Source organism: Vanacampus margaritifer, chromosome 18 (genome assembly GCF_051991255.1).
Source record: "Vanacampus margaritifer isolate UIUO_Vmar chromosome 18, RoL_Vmar_1.0, whole genome shotgun sequence".
Taxonomy (NCBI): Eukaryota; Metazoa; Chordata; class Actinopteri; order Syngnathiformes; family Syngnathidae; genus Vanacampus; species Vanacampus margaritifer.
In genome coordinates, this window is record NC_135449.1 from 8,230,837 (window position 1) to 8,250,658 (window position 19,822).

Here is a 19,822-nt window from a genome sequence, read left to right on the forward strand (position 1 = left end):
AGTAGAGCACCTATGCATTGAAGCAACAATCATTGTCAATGAAATCATTTTGAATCAAAAATGGTTCTTAATCAAATCGCACACCCAACAATCTGAATCAAATCGTGAGACATTCAAAGATTCCCACCCCTATTTATTTTACTACTACCATAATGAAACCTGATGTGTTAAAGGAAAAAAAAGGGCAGATTTGGAATCAGCATTAAATTAAAAAAATCTATAAAATTTTATTTGCATCTCTTATTTATTTATTTATTATTATTATTTTTAATGTGTTGTCTGGTGACAAGCCCATATTTAACACCAAATCAATTTTTTGTTAAAAAAATAAAATAAAATAAATATTACTGATGTCAAATGAATCGATGCAACATCGCCATCTACAGGGACCATACAGTGCTTTACAAACCTGAATTCTACAGACAAGTGGGGCAAGACCCTCTTCCAAACACGACTTGACAAATACAGTATAACACAATGAAGGGCAGTGAATGTCTGAAACATTGGCAACAAAAGTGAGTACACCCTTTTGGGAAAATGTCCACATTGGGTCCTAAGTGTAAACATTTTGTGGGGCCTCCAATATTTTCCAGCACTCTCTTGAACCTTTTAGGCATTGAGTCACCCAAATTTGAATCCTTATATATACACACATAGGACATTATAAGCTGTGGGACAAAAATTATTTGTACATAAATTTCATTTTCAAAACTAATTATAATACAAGCAGGCACATTAATGAGTATGCGAGTTTGTTCATCTATGCCAGCGATTTATAGTGACAAGCAGAAAAATGAAATGCTATGCCACTAGACATCATTATTATTATCATTTCTGTATATACGCACACTTGTGACATTTTTGTTTAGTTGTGTGATTTTTCTTATGTAAAAGGATATCAGCAGCAATGCAGTTTTTTTTCTGTTCTTTTTCTTGTGCAGGGTTGGAAATAAATGCTGAGGATATTTTGCCAGTTTTATAGTGGAAAATTTATTCTGTTTGCAAAAAAAAAAAAAAAGTCAACATCTGTTTTTATCGCTAACAGTATAAAAAGAGATGGAAAAAAATATGCACATATACATATATATACACACACATATATGCATTCAAGGGGAAAGTGAGTCTCTGCGGCTGGTTGCAGTCACGTGACCAAAAATGGTGATGACATGTTTTGGACGTCCAGTCTTGCACATCCAAAGAGGCCTCTCACAATATTCAAGATGGATGGCTCACAAACAAAACACAGATCATGGTGGACATCAATCAACTATGTACATTGGAAAAGCACACACAAGGCAGTCTTTCTTTCCTGGGAAGACAAATATAAAAATAAAAATAAAAAAAAGTCTTGGGAATTATTGGATTCCTTTGCAGAGCGGTCAGACTTGACCGGCCCTCCCTCTCTCGTTTTTTCTCAATCCTCAGTCGGAGCTGGGCGAGGCGGCCGAGTCCATGTCGTCGTTCTCCAGGTCGTTGGGCGACGACGACTGCCCGCCTTTCACCCGCTTCCACTTCATCCGCCGGTTCTGGAACCAAACTTTCACCTGGAGGAAAGACACAAATACAATAAGACGTTGCGGTTGGTGCCTTTATTATTATAATTTATTTTTTTATATAGTAGAAAAATCAATGGAGGAACCACTTGTAAGGTCGTATGATGTGCTTGCATGTGGGCAAGGAGAGCCGTTTAGTGAACAGGACAAATACTCTAAACAAGAGTAGAAAAGTCACTTGTAGTAGATTGGTTAGCAGCATAGTTTCTTATGACTGAATCAGCCCAATTTTAGTTTGGATATTAAAAAAATGTTTTGTCAATTTGCTCGTAAAAACATATAAATACGTTCTATTTTAAATATTGCCATAGTCCCAAAAACGTATTTATACGTTTTTTAATGCTAGAGCATACACAAGGCCTTGAAGCAGCCTCTGAACTGAAGAGAACGCTTGAAGCAATGGTAGCAATTACAAAAACGGCCAGTAGGTGACAGCAGAGTATAGAAGATCAACCAGGGCCATGTTGCAAAAAGCTCTTTTCCTCACTGTTTTAAACAGATTTGTGAATAATGATGAAACTTTGCTATATTCTTATGCCACTGATGAAAGAAGAGACTCTAATCTTTATTTTGGTAGGTTCCGTGTTTTTAAAGCCAGAGAACACTATATTTTGAGGGCCTTGCAAAATCAGTCAAAATACAGCTGGGAGCGAAGGGGGCTGCTTCAGTGAAAATGGCTGGGAGTGAATGAGTTAATTTACAACTAAAGGAAAAATAAAAAATAAAAACTGTCAACACTATCCATAGCTAGTGTGTACTCTCACATATCCATATCATCTCATCAGCTGACACAGGATGTCGGTTCACTCATCTTCCTAACACAATAGGAAATACTTAACTGTGACACCGAGAATAGCCGCCAATGGCAGGAAGTTCATCATAATGGATGGCAAAAAAAAATATGCAATGAGAACACAGACGTTCGCCCGTCAATGTTTATATGTAATAATATAAAAATCATACAGGATTTAATTGCCAGGTTTAATGGTCAATCATTATAGTAGTAGTAATACGGACATTCACCAGAGACCTTTAAGGGAGGTTGCTGCGAGAATCTGACAGACAAAACTAATGAAAATTTCTTATAGTCACATTTGTCATTTTCCAGATGGCCGGTCAATTAACTGTTCGCCATCGGCGCTTATAGGTTTAAATATGGCGAATTACTTTCATTTTCACATGCAACAAAAATATGTGCGTAAATGTCCAAAGCGTCAATATTTTGTGTGGCCACCATTTTCCAGTAGACGTGGGAAATGACTAATTGTGCTCAATTTGGACATTTACACTTAGGGGTGTAATCACTTTTGTTGCCGGGCCTGTTAATGGCTGTATTTTTGAGTTATTTTGAGCGAAGTTGGTAACAATACATTTACGGTACATTGTTATAGAAGCTGTACAATGACATATGGGACATGGCAAATATGGAAAATAGTTATTTTAATAGTTAAATTATAATCCATTCTAATTATTAAATTATGCAACTAGCAATAACTGAGCACAAAAACTGCTAAAGAAAACTGGTTAAAAAAAACAAATAATTAAAAAACTTTTTTTTTTATTACAAATAGGCAAATTTACAAATGCCGGACAGCAAAAAAAAAAAAAAGAAAGTGAAATATGTCAAATGAAACCATTAAGCCAACCCTCCAGCACAAGTGTCCTCTTTTTCTTTCTTTTTGTTTTTTGGGAGAAAACTAGATCCCCATTACCATTTTTATTTTTTCCATCTTTTGGCTCAAAAGTTTGTAGGATTTGGACATGGCCTCCTCTACTACGTTCCAACATCCTGATCCCCCCCCCCCCTTCCTCGCCGTCCACTGTCCTCCATGACGACTGATGGAAAGGACATCACAATGCGGCCGCCCGTCTGCGAATTCCATTTGGAGAAGCAGACGGCCGTTCCGTGCGCTCACCGCGGCACCGCCGTCTCATTAGTTGGGACACCGGACATATTTAAATGCCGCCCGCCGCCGCATGCGCACGTGCTGGCCCGGTTTGATGGCGCCCCCTCACTCAAGCCTCACGTCATGTGGAGAGAACCGCAAGAGTCCGTGCAGGAAAACATCTGCTCATTGTAATTTCTAATTTGGACGACGCCAATGGCTTCGTATGGCTTCGTATGGCGGAAGAGGTTTTATTGTCCACGGTCAAGAATGAAATCTTGATGGGAATAAAGCTTTATTTTTCGTACTTCATTTTTCATGGATTTGCTCACCTTAACAATAAAAATGTTGTGTCACAGTGACACTGGTTTCCAAACTGCGGTTCCCAGGCCCCCTGTGGTTCGAGAGCTGAAATTTGGGGTCTGTAAAATAATTCATTAATGTTGTTTTTTTAATTAAGAAGAATGAGAACCACTAATTGGCCAATTATCCCTCACTACACCCTCAAAAAAAATTTGAATCCAAAATGTGTCGTTCTACTCTAATATGATTGTGACATCACGGTACGAATGAAGTGTTTTGATTTTTTAGTTTTTAGTATTAAAGCTAATTTTCACAAGAATAAAGTTGTTGTTTTTTCCACTAGGAGGGGATGCGGAGGTCAAACAATAAAACAAAGCATGTTCCGCATATGCTTTATTTATTTATTTACTTATTTTGCCGTGCAAAAATTAGGTGTAATTGCACATCCACTACAGTAGATGGCAGTGGTGCTTATTTAATTTCTTTTTTCAGGCAAATTGTTGTGCTTCAGATTGCACACAGACAACAAATCCACAAAAAAAGTTCTAAATTGATTTTAATTTTTAATTAATTACTTTAATGTAAAGGATACAATGTTTTGCAGATGTGTACTTATAACTATTTTATAAATAAACTATACTATTTTTAGTCACGACAGCGCAAAATATTTTCTTCGTCCCAAATAATTGAGCACTGCCTTGATTTCATAATATTATGACTTTGGTCTTGCCATAACGACTTTCAAGTCGTTGAGATACTTATTTGCTTTTTTGAAAAAATACAAATTATTATTATTATTTTTTTTATATATACAGTAACATCAGGGCTTTTTTCTTAAATAGAGGCAACGTTTTAATTCCTATGTCATTGGCAGCCTGTTTCAATAAAAGTAATGTATAAATTATATTTCATCAGCCTTTCATCTACATATAACCCTTTTTTGTGGTAGTATTAAATAAATAAAAAATTGGGATGACAGTTTTTCAAGGTTTGTCTTTTTCTTTCCTTCATGTTCCATTTTGTTTTGTACTTATTTAGTTCATTATATTCAAATATATTGGCAATAAAGTGAACTTTACTCTATTGACCATTGTTGTTTTTTCCCTCCAATGAGGCTTTTGATTTGCTAAAATGGTCTTGCAGTCAGATTGGAGCGCCACTCAGTGCTCTGACATGCACATGACAGGAATGTGTTTGCACGTGGAAGGAGATTTCATTTTTTCCCTGGGTGCAAAGGTTCCAGAACCAACTGCAACAGGTGAAAATCCACACTATAGAGAGACTTTTAAAAAAAAATTTTTTTACCAATTATTAAACTGATTCAATCACCCTTAAAATGTTTAAAATCCACTAATGTAAACCCATTTGAATACAAACAAAACAATGGCAGGCATAAAGTACTGTATGTGCCTTTAAGAGGCGGGGCCTGCTGGGGTGGTATGTGACAATAGCAGATCTGCGTGTGAGTGTCTGGCTGTGAGCTGTGGCCGACAGCAGCTTCTTCAGTGTGTTCATTCTGTTTTACTGTCCTCCACTTGTTGCTCTCCTTTCCCACATGTGAGGGCATGCAATTCTGTTTACGGTCTGATACCTGTCTCTCTGTGAGGTCCAGGTTGACGGCGATCTCGTAGCGGCGCAGCCTGGTCAGGTAGTTGTGGTGGGTGAACTCGGCCTCCAGTTCCCTCAGCTGCTCCTTGGTGAAGGCCGTGCGCTCCTTGCGGGCCTTGCAGTTGGCGTCCGTCTTGCACGACGACTCCGGTGTGTCTGGGCCAGGATCGGAAGAGAAATGCATTGGGTGGGGTGTTTTTTTTGTTGTTGTTGTAAGAAGAAGAAGAAACTACTTCCGGCAAAAAATTAAATAAAAAAAAGATTAGCGCCTTTGTTTTTATGACGCCAACAACAAAAGCGGTACTTTGAGGACCACCGTGAATCACACACACAGCGGGTCGGCATTTGGCTAATTTGTCCATTTGTCCACGCAGCCACACAGGGACCGACTTAGTGCAGGAATGCGGCGGAACATCGTTAAATCCGCCAACAAAAGAACAAAGATGAGGATGTGTCCCGGTCGTAGTAGTTCTTACGTGCGTGTGTGTGTGTGCATCCCCCAGGAGACTCCCACATTAACTCATCTCTACCTGACAGCACATCCATCAGAAGATGCCTCAAACATCTCCACAGGGTTTGGCATTTTTCACAATGTCACTTTAAGGCAAAAAAAAAAAAAGCCACAGAAAAGCCAAACTGCCCTAATTTGGACCAAGCATAGCTAGCGACATCATGCTCTACCATAGTCAAGCTTTTGAACAAATAACATAATAGGCACATTAACATTAGACTTTTAGCATTATTTGTACTTTGAACTTTATGGTGTAAAGGACATGTATTGTAAAATTTAAGTTTATTCTTGTAATATTGACACTATTCCTGTGAAATTCAAACTTTTTTTTTTAATCTGAAACAAGGTTTTGCATTATTTTTCTCTTGAAAATGTGGCAGTATCACAAGAGTCTAAAAAAACACAACTTTGTTGAAAGAAATAAAATGTGATTTACCCAAAATACCTAAAAAATAAATAAATAAAACAAAAAAGATTTTTAAAAAAGACTAAAAATATATATATATATATATTTATGAAAAAAAACATTATCTCCCAAGACAAAAATAATTTAAAAAATTATCCCAGAAAAATTTTAACGACAATTTTTTTTCCCCAAAAAGAAAATGTGACAATATTTTCATGGTCCTCAAAAACATTGTTGTGACAACTTCACTCAAAAAACAAAACCTAACTCAACTCAAAAAAAATTGTTCTCCAAACATAAAATTTTATATAAAAACCTCTCCAAAACCTTTCCCCCCAAAAATATCAAAAATAACCCTTAAAATAAATAATATATTTTTTTTAAATCTTTAACAATTTAAAGCCATCAACTATGTTTTAATGTTGATTTTATTTCTTTACAAAATACAACAACTTTTTAGTCAAGTTTATCTACAGTATGTAGCTCTTCATCACAAAAGAGTCTCCAAATTGAATGTTTCCTTTCTATGCATTAGAATATATATATTTTTTTTCTTATAATTTTTTTTTCAAAATACTGCATTTCAAACTGTTAAACAGACGCTCTTTGGTTGAGATCAGGCAAATCAAATCAAAATAACAGCCAGTGATCATTAATGGTAAACAAATGACGAGTGGGCAAACATTCCGAACAACAACAAAAGGATGATGTCATCGTATTTAACTTTCAAACTCTAAATTCGACATTTCTTTTTGCCAAAAAGTGAACTTCTGCAAATCCAGATGTGCATAAATGCAGATGGTGTACTGAAACAAAACACACACACACACACAAATCACACTTAAGTTCAGGTGTCAGCGCTAATGGCGTTCAGGTCGGCTGGCAGCGTCCATGCGGGAATGCGCGTGTGAACACCTGGCGGGACCTTCTGACACCCCACCCCCAATAAATATCCCGCACAGCCAGATGCCGTAAAAGCAAGCGGGCGGCCGAGGGTGGGGGGACAAAGTGCTCGTGTGGAGCCCGCAAATTGTCTTTGGGCCAATTAACATCATGTGACAGCTATGAGCAAGCACTGATGTCATGCATATAACTTGACATAAATAAATATACAAATGCAAACAAATAAATAAATACTTTGTTAAAATAAATTCAAATTTGTCACTTTTGTTATTCTTTTTTAACTTTGACATTGGTCATTACTTATATTTATTAAGTTTACATTCTTAACACTGCACATGAAATATCGGTTAATAAAGACTTAGATTGTACAATAAAACACATTAAGGACCTTTAAGGTCATTTTAACTTAAGAGAATTTTAAAAAATTGTGTCTCTTGAATAGTTGCAATAAAGTTTGGCGACTAACAGTTTCATGCTAGCTAAAGCGAATGGCTCATTAACATTAATTAGAGTTCCGTTGCCTCACCTGTGACATCTCTCTTCCTCTTACTGCCACTCTTCTTGTCAGAGTCACCCGAGGCCACGCTCTGGGGCGAGTATTCCCCCTCGGGGCACCCGGGCAAGGCGCCCGGCAGCCGCTCGGCCCCCACACTGTCCAGCTCGGACCCCGCGCCCATGCCCGCGCCCTCCCCCACGGCGGCGGAGGTGACCGCGGGCGGGCAGGTCTCGGGGGCCCGACCCCGCGCCTCGCAGGGGTTGAAGTGCCAGTCGGGCCTCTGGTAGCCACCCTGGCTGTCCGGGTAGAGTCTGTCATCGCGGGGGTAGGCGGCAGCGTGCGGCAGCAGGCATGAGCCGGAGAAGTCCGTGTAGGCCAGGAACTCGGGTTTCTGGTGCAGGGAGAAAGGGGCCTGCTGGTAGGGCGACTGCAGATTGGCGCCCGGGTGAGTGTTCCGCATGCACCCCCAGATGGGGCTGCTGGGGTGAGCGCTCCTCATGCAGCTGCTGGCCGGCTGGTCCATGGCGGGAAAAACTGAAAGATCCTCTTGACGGCGTGAGGACGGAACGCCTCGCTGACCCCCGTCGTCGTCCTCTGGGTCCTCAGGCGCTCTCTGGGACTGGATTGTGGCCTGCTAGAGCTGGACGCTCAACTGCTGGACTGAGGCGGTGGTGCCGCCTCTTTTCACAAGTCTGGAGAGGCCTCCTTGACACTGAGCCCTCCTCCTCGAGGTGGGAAAGCTTGGCAAATTTATGGTAGGGGGTAACGAGACACCCCGGAGGCGGAGCCTGCAGGCCCTCGGCCACATGTTGGAGTAGCTGGCCTGCCGCATCCACTATTAATCACAGGGGAAATTTTATATGCACATCTAATGGCCTTTCCAGACGCAGCCATTTTAAAAGGGACATTGTCTGCCGGCTAGAAAGCAGCCACCCACATGGGAGCAGCACCGCCGACTCCTTGCCAGCTCCTTAGTGTTCGCCGACACCCCCTTAAGTTGCTTTTTGACACCCGGACGCTCTCCTCCGTGTTGCGATCACGCCCAAATCCACCTGGCGGCATTCCCTTTCCTTTTCCCACGTTGTTGACATGCACGATATGGAATCGGAGGGCTGTGATTCAACACGAGCGGGCTGTTGGCTCGGGGAGAAAAGAAAGGAAAGGAAAGTCTTCTGGTGGATGCTTCCTGTCTTTTTTCAACACAGCAAGCAGTTGCGGCCGCATGAACCGCATTTGCTTCACCAAATCCGTGTCACGATCACGTAGTCCCCCTCTACACCACCAGATTTTAAACACTCACTCAATCACACAAGGATGGATGTTGTAATACTCTCAGAAATGTTATGTTATGAATGTCACAGAAGTTGAAGATAAATGTCAAAAAATAAGTGGACAACTGACCAAATTTTCATGAAAATGAACACTTGAAAACAAAATGGCTGACTTTTTGTGTCTTTTAAGGCAAATTTTTTGAATGTCAACTCACAATTGAAATGTCTTCCAAACTGAAACGACTGAATTTCACAAAATCTTGTGGAACCCGCAAAAACTACCAAATTTACCCAAAAATGAAAACATTCAAAACCAAAATGGCAGACTTTTTGTGTCTTTGAGGTTAATACTTTTTTGAATATCAATTAATGCTAGACATGTCTTCCAAATTGCATGTGGCCAAGTGAAACTGAATTCAAGGGCTGACAATTTCACAAAAACAGATCCACAAAAACAACCAAATTTACCCAAAAATTAAAACTTCAAAACAAAATCTCTATTTGGGCATTTTTAACAAAAAAATAACAATTTAAAGCAACATGGAAAACTTTGTATTGTCTTTAAGGGAAGAATTTTTTTTAAATATTTTTCTTTAATGTCAACTCGTGATAAATGTCTTCCAAATTTCTAAAACTTGATGACCCACAAAAAAAAACTTCCATCCAAATTGGCAGACTTTTTGTGTGTTTGAGGGCAAATGTTTTTTTAACGTCAACTTACCAGAGACAAGTCTCATGTTGTTAAATGAAACTGAATATCACAAAAACTTGATGGACCCTTAAAAACGACCAAATGGCCCCAAAATTAAAACTTCAAACGAAAATTGCAGACTTCCTGCATGTTTTCTTTCCGCATTAATTATAACACTTTTTTTTTCAGGTTTATTTATCACAAACATGCCTACCAAATTTTAGATTGCTCAGTAAAATTGGCATCAGGTGCTGAATTTTGCAAAAATTCAAAGTACGTCTAACCAAATTTATCCTAAAAATGGACACTTGATATCAAAATTACAGATCTTCCTGTGTGTGTTTTAGTATTGGAGCATATATTTTTGATGAACTTTTTTTGTACATCAAATCATGATAGACATGTTTAGCAAATTTTACATAGCTGAGTGAAATTTTTGAAAACTTGATCGACCCACAAAAATGACCAAATGTTCCCTAAAAATGACAACTTCTTTATGGCTCCACTCATGATACCAACCTGGAATTTGGGACGGAAAACTAGCAAAATTGGCTTCAGGCGGCTTGATTTTCAAGAAAATCAAAGTACCTCAGATGAAATGTATCCTAAAATGGATACTTGAAACCAAAATGGAGTGTCTTCAAGGCTCATCTACTCAGATTTGGATTATATACCAGATATCATGTTGCTAAGTGAAACTGGATTCTGGGGCTGAAGTTTCAAAACAAATTTGTGGACTTCCTGTCTCTTTTCAGGCGAGCGGCAGCCATCGCCAAACCGAACAGACAAATTACTATACAGGGTTTTGTTTTTGAAGAAAGAAAAGCAAAAAAGAAAACAGACTAACGCCTGATGTGCGGTAATGAACCGTCAACTGTATTTTGTTCTCAATTGTCTTTTGTAAAGCCTACTTTTGAGTTGTTGTGAACTCTGGTCTCGCTGCATTCCCACAACGAGTGGAAAAAGATCCAAACTCCGAGGCAAATGGGAGGGCGCCTTTTGCGTTCACCCGGTGAATTGTTGAGCCATGAAGCATCGCCGGCTTTTTACTGGCCGCACGGCGGGGAGCCAGCTCGCGCTACTCTTGTGGTCAAGCAGGCCGCCGGCCATCTGTGCGTCGCCATCAATTAGAGCGCCTCCCTCCGTGTGTGCTGAGTAAATACACACCAGCCCCGGTGTGCGTTTGTGTGTGCGTGCGTGATGGGAGTCTGGGTGTATTTGTGCTGATAAGTTCCACGCCACCCCTGTCATGATCTGTCATCAACAAATAACAATTAAAAGCGCTGAAAATAAACCATAAGAACTAACGTTAATCACGCAAGGATGACCTGGAAACCGGAAAAGCAAACGCTGTGATGTCATGTGGTAAATGTGAAACGGTTCCATCATACACAATGCTAGGCTAACAACACTGTTGGCTTTAGAGAATGAAAACAGGATGGAACTCTGCATTCAGGGTTCACTGGCATTAGAATGACTGTTTTTTGTGTGTACATGAGAAGTGATGGTCCACATAAAGAATTTGAATCCGATTTCTTTTTTCACTTCACTTTTTTTCCACCGAAACATCAAAAAGGACAACGACGTTTGATGTTGTGATCACCTACCAGGATCCAATCTAGTCACTTTTATGAAATATTGTTGCAAGGGGAGTCATAAAAATCAAATAATACAAAATATATCGACCAAATTGTGGGCAACTTTTACTGTTTTGTAAACTAGCGCTTTTCAGTGCGAAGCCTTGTTGTAAGTGGAAGCATTGCATGTCAACGGAAAGCCGAAAAAAAACTTGGCCTGACAAAAAAATTGTTAAAATAGATTTAATCTGCCATACAAAGAAGTAATAGAAAGTATGATTTTGTGTACAGATCTAGGTTACAGCTGCCTTTTTTTTAAGCAATGTTGATTACATCATTATATTTCAACACTGACTAAATGTATATTTTTGGGGTCTCCTCTTAACTCTCTTTTACTTTTTTTTTTATATTGTGCTTGTGTGTGCGTGCATGTGTTTTTGTTTTAAGAGAAACACACATCAGTCATACTGCATGTGCAACACATTGCAAATAAATGAACTGCACACGAGTCACATCTTCAACCTCCTGCCAGGCCCGCAACCTGTTACTGTCACTCTCGGCTAGCCTGCCTGCGTGCGTGCGTGCGTGCGTGCGTGCACGTATTCCACCACAGTGGGATTAAGAGCCACCATCCGTCTCGACTGTCTGACAGTTAGACCCCTGGCGACCCCATGTTCACCTGGGAACTGACTCATCTCACTCTGCTACTGTGCCGGGAACGTCCAGTAGGAAATAATGGGGGGTGGGTTTGGGTAATAAATGCCAAATGCATCAACAACCTGTTCAATTTTCGGAATGGGTCTTTGAAACATTTTCTTTGTCTTTTTTTTCCAGTGGTGTTAACTGAATGAACTTTACTTCAAAACAAACAGTAATAATAATAAAGCAGCATATTAGGCCATGCGTTTCTCATTGGGAGCTTATTATTATTGTGCATTTGGATAGCACATCCCAATTGTGCGTTAGTCCACATGCTAGCCATATCAAGCTAATTTGCAACCAAGTTGCATTTTTAAGCGTAATTGAGTAAGTGGTTCCCCATGCGGGCCAATAACAACAATGGATGATGTGTTGCTTGTCGTTTGTTAGCCAGCAGCATGGTTAGCATTGCGGCTGCTCTTATTGCGCTGACAAATGGGCTGAATTTGGTGTTTGTCTGGCCAAGACGCACTGCACGACGCTGTTGCCAGTTTCCTCGACATGCGACCAGAGCGGAGCCCCCAATTACTGTTGGAAGAAGCTTTTTTTTTCTTTAAGCCAACAAACAATCAAACCTAACGTATCTTACGCTAGCCAAAATCAATGTTCAGAAACAGTTGCACAATTAGCATGGTTAGCATAGTTGCATCATTATAGCTTTTCTTATACAAATCGATAAAAACACCTGGTTGGCAACCTTTTTGGCAATGTTGCAGATAGCTAGCTAAAATGCTAAAAATTTGCCGGTGTTAGCCAAAAGTAGCTTACAAACAAAATATACGTTATGGATGACATAAAGGTTATTAAGTCGCTAAAAAAGAAATTGTTGTAAACGAAATCAAAGCTGAAATTAGCTACTTTCACTATGGCAAGAATTATGCCGTAACATTTTTTTTAATTTTTGACGCCACTGACATGTTATTAGGACACTTGTTTTAAATTGTGAATAAAATACATGTCTCCTTTCACAAATACTCGGAAAAAAGGTAAGTCTTGTTTTTTTAGGAGGAAATAGCGCTTTGGTCAGCCTTCAGCTAGCTGCTTGACTCAACCGCGTGCGGTCAAAACGTCACCGAGGGGATAAGAGGAGGCTGAGATGAGGTCACGCTATACGAATACCTCAACCATGACGAGCGCCGATATTACACTTTCTGTGACATCACAAACTCCCTAATAACTTCAAAAGGCTCGAGCAAAAATTACACGAGCGCGACATCACGTCTCGCTGAAAAAACAACAACGTTTAGCCAAAAAGAGACAACATAATTACAATAATGGTTCTAGAGTTGGCTACTGAGACTACTGTAGCTTCATACAATGTGAAAACACTACTACTTGCTACAATTTGACTTTATTAGCCCCATGGCTCCATGTGGGATTTAATTAGACTTATGCATATTCACTCCATTCGGTTTACATTATCCCACATTAACACTATATATGTGTGTGTGCACGCGTGTGCGTGGCGGAGGAGACAAAGCGCTCACACATGCAAACGATCACGCATGATTGCAATCATGTGCAGGCAAAGGTTCCTTTAGAGTGCACGTAGTGAAGGTACATTACCGTCATGTCACGCATCCAAGGCTAAGCCACGTTAGCGAGCGTTAGCGCGTACCTTCTCGCAGGATATCGACCCTGGCAACTTCAACTTTTCCTTGAACCGAGGGCCAAAATCTGAATGTTTTTCTTTATTTTGCATGTATTTAAAAAGTTCCACCGTCCCATTTCACATGGACCGGGATAGTTAACAAGAAGACAAAATATTATCTTGAAAATTCCTTTGATGAAGCCTTAAAATTGGTAAATAAGTGCTAATATGCTCATGAACAATACCTGTATAAAATGTTAGCATGAAGAAAAAAAAAGAAAAGAAAAAAGATTAATTCGATGAAAGTGGTAACATGATCTAGAAGTGCTGTGCTAATATCCCCTTGTACAAGAATGAACCTTTGGAGATGTACCAACACGTGCTTGTACGAGAACATGCCAAATAAGCAGCGCTAACATGACCTTAAATTCTTTGAATAAAAGCTATTACTTAACATTTATATTACTTTAACGAAGAAGCCTGACCTTTGTACATGAATGTTAGCTTTAATGAAAATGTGCTAACATGAGCCTTTACGTGAAAGTTCCTTAGCCAACAAAGTGCTAACATGACTTTTTATAATAGAGCGCTAAAATAACGTATAACTGCTAACATGACTTTGAAGTGTAGCTATCACAAACAAATCTTTTACCGGTAGTTTTGAGGCATACATTTTTGTGTCGACCAGTTTTTATGGTCGACTTAACTCAGTTAGCCGACTTAATTTCCTACTATAGCCCTACTTTGTACATTGATAAAAGTACTAAAATTAACTTTTACATTGACAAAGAAGTGCTAACATGACCTTGCACATCGACAACGAAGGGCAAACGCCCTCGAAGTGCTATTATGACCTCGTTTGTGTCTTTTCCTTTGTGAAAGAAGTGCTAACGTGACTTTGTACATTAGTGAAGAAGTGCTAGCATGTCTTTTTACATCGACAAGGAATGGCTAACACCATTGAAGTGCTAACATGACCTTGTTTGTGTCTTCTCCTTTGAGAAATAAGTGCTAATGTGACCTTGTACGTCGGTGAAGAAGTGCTAACTTGTCTTTTCACATTGACAATGAATGGCTAACACCCTTGAAGTGCTAACATGAACTTGTATGACTCTGTTTGACAAAGATGTGTTAACAGCGTACATAAGCGCTGACACAATCTTTGTGCATTGTGAAGACGTGCTAACGTGACCTAAAAGTGCTAACACAACTTAAATGGACAAACACAGACATGAGTTAGTAGTTTGTTTTAAGAAGAAATAAGCGGTTAAAAAAAAAAAAAGCAGATTACGTCAGCCCTCAACAGACTGACCACAATCATGTATGCGAGTGTAGTCGTCCATGTTGTTTTGAGTTACAACAATGAAAACATCTCATTGACACCACGCCACGAGATACAACACCCCCCCACCCCCGCCTGCTTGCGGCACGCTGAGATGTTCCTGGCAGCCGCTAAGGTTTTTCTTCCAAACATATAATGACTTAATGGTTGCTCCGTGAAGACTGCTCTCTAGTGGTTTGCACTTGGAACAGCTTTGTGGCTCTTTGGGACAAATGAGTTGATTTTAGCGACTGATTGGACTGATTGGAGCCTTTAACTCGATCTTTTCCAACTAAAAAAAAACTTCCTTGTGGGGGCTCATGCTCACGACTGGCTTAAGCGGGAATCTCCCATGACGCATTTCTCTCTCTGTGTTCAACATTTGTAATGTTCATTTCATTAGACAATAGTCGGCTTCGGGGGGGCAGCACAGTTAGCATAGTGGTTAGCATCGCTATTTTATGCATGTTCTCGCAGTATTTCCGTTGTGTTGACACATTGCACCACATTGCAAATAACTCAGTAGGGATACTACTAAATTGTTTTTATTATGTTTGGAATTTTAGTCACAGATGAAAATCAATTGCTAAAAAAAAAAAATTATCTACTTCAGTAACGCCCTGGTGATCGTAGTTTACCATTCACGAATTTAGCTACAGTATTTATAGTTCATTTTAACCAGTCCTCCATTATTTTCAGTAAAACTCCCCTATTCACTGTTTTGTTTGTTTGTTTATTTGCTTTTCTGCCACAAGATGGTGACAAAGACCTGTATAATAGGAAGGTAGTAAATGTCACGCACCTATCTTTAAGCGATAAATCTACTGCAGACTAAGAGGCTAAAATTTTGTTCTACGTACGTTTTGTATCCAGAAAATATTCTATTAAAAGACCGATTATTAGGAGGCGCCACCACACTGGCATGCGTGGCTTTGGCATGGTGACATGATCACAGATCACCTTCCTTCCCTCTTCCAAGCAGCAGCACCGGGTTGGACTTCCTGCTTGGGGAGCAGCCACGCTTTGAAGAGGCCCGCACTGAGCGCCGCCTCCCCGAGCGGTCGCCCGGCGTACCGCCCGAGCCCCCTCAAACAGGAGCGCATCATCTTTGAGGGGCTCCCGAGGCGCCGCGCCGTCACGCCGACTGGGTTTAAGCCGTCGGGCTGATCGCACGCGATGTACAAGAGACGCTAAAGTGTCACAAAGAGACAGGAAGTGTCTCTTTTAAAGCCAAGTCTACACCGGTACTAAGAAGAAAAAAAAAAAGGGAAAAAAAAACTTCAAAGAAAAAAAAGTCTAAATGGCATTACTCCCCATTCAAATCCATGTTAGTTTTTCCTGTGCAATTTGATAAAAAGAAAGAAAGAAGAAAATCACCTATGCATGTTTTTTTTAAGATGGCACAAAATTATTTTATTTTATTTTTTAAAGCAAATAATCTGTATGCCAATTATTTTTTAAGGTAATACAAGATAAATTGGAAATAAAATTAATCAGTTCAGCGCATATGCCCAAACAATATGGATTATTTTTTTAATTGGCGTATTTTTTAATCCCTTACACTTAAAACAAAGATAAGAATTAAAGTGAGAAAATGTTACTGTTTTACAATACTTTTACTGTTAAACTTTATAGCAGAGAAAAATATTCAAAAATCTGCCTTGTCTTTTTTTGTGTGCGTGTGTATTTTTGCCTTTGTGTGTGTGTGGGGGGATGTCATTTTCTTTCTGTTATAATGTAATGTGTTTTTTTAAAAAAAAGTGGAATAAGCAGCATAAATAAATAAATAACCTGCAAATCCCCCCACTGCCTCTGATTTTAAAATAGATAATATCGACCAGTTAAACTGGCCAGCCGATTAATCGATCAGGGCTTAGTGTACATTATTATAACTTTCTTCGGGCATCAGTCCCTGTGCCCATAAATGGTGTTGTATCATACACGCAAATACACAAAAATAATAATGATAATAATAATAATAATAATTTGAGGCAACTACTTCAAACCAAAACGTCAGCTTCCTGTTCATTTTCAGACCAATTTCATGTCTTTCGACGAGATTGGTGTTGGGTCATTCCAGGGCCGCGGTATTGAGTGACTTTTACGAGTTCAAGTTCAGGACCCTTAAAATACGTACATACATGTTCACCAGGATATACCATGCATCCATCCATCCATCCTTCCATGAAAATCCTTTCCAGATGTTTGAAAGCAAAATTTACAGCTAGCACAAAATACACTTGATACAGAAGGAATGCATACTAAAGATAACATATGCAAATGTAGAAAAAAACAAAATTTGAAATGTGCAATTGTAGTCAGAAACAAACAAAAGGTGGTGCTATAAGCCAGAACTATAAGATCTCTTCAGCCAATCAAAAGCCTTAAAAAGAGTAATTTGTGTAAAAGGCACAATAATAAACAAAAAATGGAAAACACGACAACGGCACATTCGGTTTTTGCTACAGAATAAAAAGACGAGAACCATGGCGGCAAGAACTGGAAAATTCCCTAAAAGGCACACCAAAAAAAGTCTGCAATAGGACACCAGTTTACGCTTGATGCTAAAGAGAAGCTACAATTAGCAAGCATGATGTCATCACCCCACTTTCAAGTGATTTGGAAGACGGTAAGCATCTGATATGACATCAGTTGATGCCAACAGCGAGTGACGGCCGCCATGAGCAACACTTGCCATCGTGAGCACTCAGACATTTATCTGCCTGACACTTTTACAGAAGAAGACGAAAAAAGAGAAGGAAGAGGAGGCGGAGCAGAGAATATTCCAGATGTCAACTGTAAAGTTTGTCCAAGTCCGTCCGGTTTGTGGCCACTGGAGCTTTGCGTGTACCTGATGCTGCTAAACGCATTAGCTGGCCGGGCAGCAAGGAATTCTGGGAAGGTTTTCAAATCCACGTCTCTTTTGGAAATAGCGACTGCACAATAGCTACAATGCTAATGGTACTAACGCTAGCCTATAAGCATAATTGCCGAAGTAATTTTTTCTTCATGATTGATTTTTTTTTTGTATTTGTTAAATCAGTCCTTATTAAATGTTCACTAATTTAACATAAAACTTGCCGCCATACTTGCCCAAGTAATTTTTAACTTGCGTACTGTTACCAAATCAATTAAAAAAAAATACTAATGTACTTGCTAAAAATTGTTGTTTCTCTTTTTTTCCGTAAACATTCAAACTATGCTAATAGGCTAATACTGTGTATGTCTGTTGGCGACCTCAGCAAAACATTTGCGGCTTGGAAGCACATAACTCAAAACAAATTTCCAACTTGTGGATAATCGCCTGCTTTGCAATGTATAAATAAATGTCTTTGGCAATGGTCTTCGTTCTTGTTATATGGAAAATCATGCGAAAACTGATTCTGCTCGTGTTGTCCGTTTCTCAGCGGGAATTCAAGTCGCTAGTTGCTTTTTTTGAAAAATAGTCGCCAGAGGGGTCGGAAAAGTCACAGACTTGGCAGCACTGACTGTGCTTTTGTGAAATAGCTCTGATCGCAGCTTACAGGTCAAAAATAACCCACATTGGGTCAAGAAGAAACCAACCCAAAAGTTGGGTCAAATGCATAACCCACAAAAAAAATAAAAATAAAAATCAGAACTGAGCAGAAGTAGAAACCTCAAAAACATCAATTGAAAAGTTTTCACTTCCTTTCTCTCGCTGCCTTTTTGCTCCATCAGCAGCGCAACCACAGACCCCCCCAACCCCCCTCGGGAGGACAACATGGTCGGCATCACTTTCACTTTGACCTGAGCAGAAGCAGACGCGGCTCGCCCACGGGCTCGTGTGTCGGCGGCGGTGCCGCGAGGCCTGCGCGGAGACCAGAAGGGACCAACAAACACGTATGATGTAAGATGCAACTTGACACGCGGCACACGGGTCATTATGAGGGCACAAAACACGTCAATTGCAACATGATACATTTTCAATAAAACTACAGAATATATTTGGGGTAAAAAAACAAGAATAATTGTGCGCTGAACTGAAATGCAGTAAAATTAAGATGTAGAAATGCAGGATGTGAGGATTTGTAGTCTAAAATATTATATAACAATTGCTCAAATCAGGGCAGCAAATGAAGATTTTACATCTTGCTGTGTATTTAGTTACTATTTCTAATGAGAATGTTTACATGCTAACCTGCTAACAGTTAAATATGTCAAGCATAAAGAACAACGGTAACCTCGGAATGGAAAACAAATATCCGATCTGAGCAAAACAATTTGAAGTTGGAAGTTTTTTTTTTAATTGGTCAAAAAAACTGAATATTGAATATATACTGAATACCAATTATTTTAGAGTTAATAAAATATACTTCATGGTCACAAGAGGCCAAATTAAAAAAAAAAAAGAAAAATGTTTTACTTATTTTATTATTTGAGTTTTATAGTAAGAAATTGCATCAGAATTGGAAGTTAAAAGGGTTTTTATTCATGAAAACATGACAAAAAGATATGAAGTACACTACTGTATATTACCAGAGTGTTTTGCTGTTAATAACTTAAGTAAGTATTTGTCTCTACATTAAAACGTCATGGAGAAACCTCAAAAAACAAAAATCAGCATTCAAGCCAGTTTGGAGGGTAACACTGCCACCTAGAGGATATCAATGGTGTTACAGTCAAGTGTAGCCTTCAAGTCAGTTAAAAAAAAAGAAGCGTGACACGTTTATCCAGCCTCATTTAAACTATGCTTTTTTTCTTCAAGCAATTGAATAACATCCATCCATCTTCTATACCGCTTGGCCTCATTAGGGTCAAAAGAAATAAATATTTATCCAATATTATCTCAATGCTTAACAAAAATATCTGACCATGAAAACAAGATAAATCTGTCTGACAAAAACAGCAAGGGTCTCTCTCTCCGTCTCGGACCCCTGCAGATGCTCGCGTGTGATTCCAAGCCAAAGTCGCTCTGACGTGCGCCTTACCTTTGCCAGATAAAATATTCTCCATTCTGCTTAAAAGAAACTTCAGACGCAAAGACA

The 19,822-nt window shown here is 39.4% G+C and overlaps 1 protein-coding gene across 2 annotated transcripts in view; it reads right to left on the reverse strand.

Annotated features, from left to right (window-relative positions):
- Window positions 1-971: 971 nt before the first annotated feature.
- The window catches only part of meox1 (mesenchyme homeobox 1), a 30,476-nt gene continuing 11,625 nt past the window's right edge, over window positions 972-19,822 (reverse strand). Inside the window, exons 1-3 of one of the 2 annotated variants that reach the window (XM_077551095.1) lie at window positions 7,697-8,704; window positions 5,334-5,506; window positions 972-1,544 (exon numbers count right to left, since the gene is read on the reverse strand). In XM_077551095.1, the coding sequence (XP_077407221.1) occupies window positions 1,422-1,544; window positions 5,334-5,506; window positions 7,697-8,189 (789 nt within the window). In that variant the 5' untranslated portion in view covers window positions 8,190-8,704 and the 3' untranslated portion in view covers window positions 972-1,421. Of the gene's footprint in view, window positions 1,545-5,333; window positions 5,507-7,696; window positions 8,705-19,822 lie in introns of those variants that run through there. The other variant, XR_013289240.1, reaches the window with a different exon arrangement.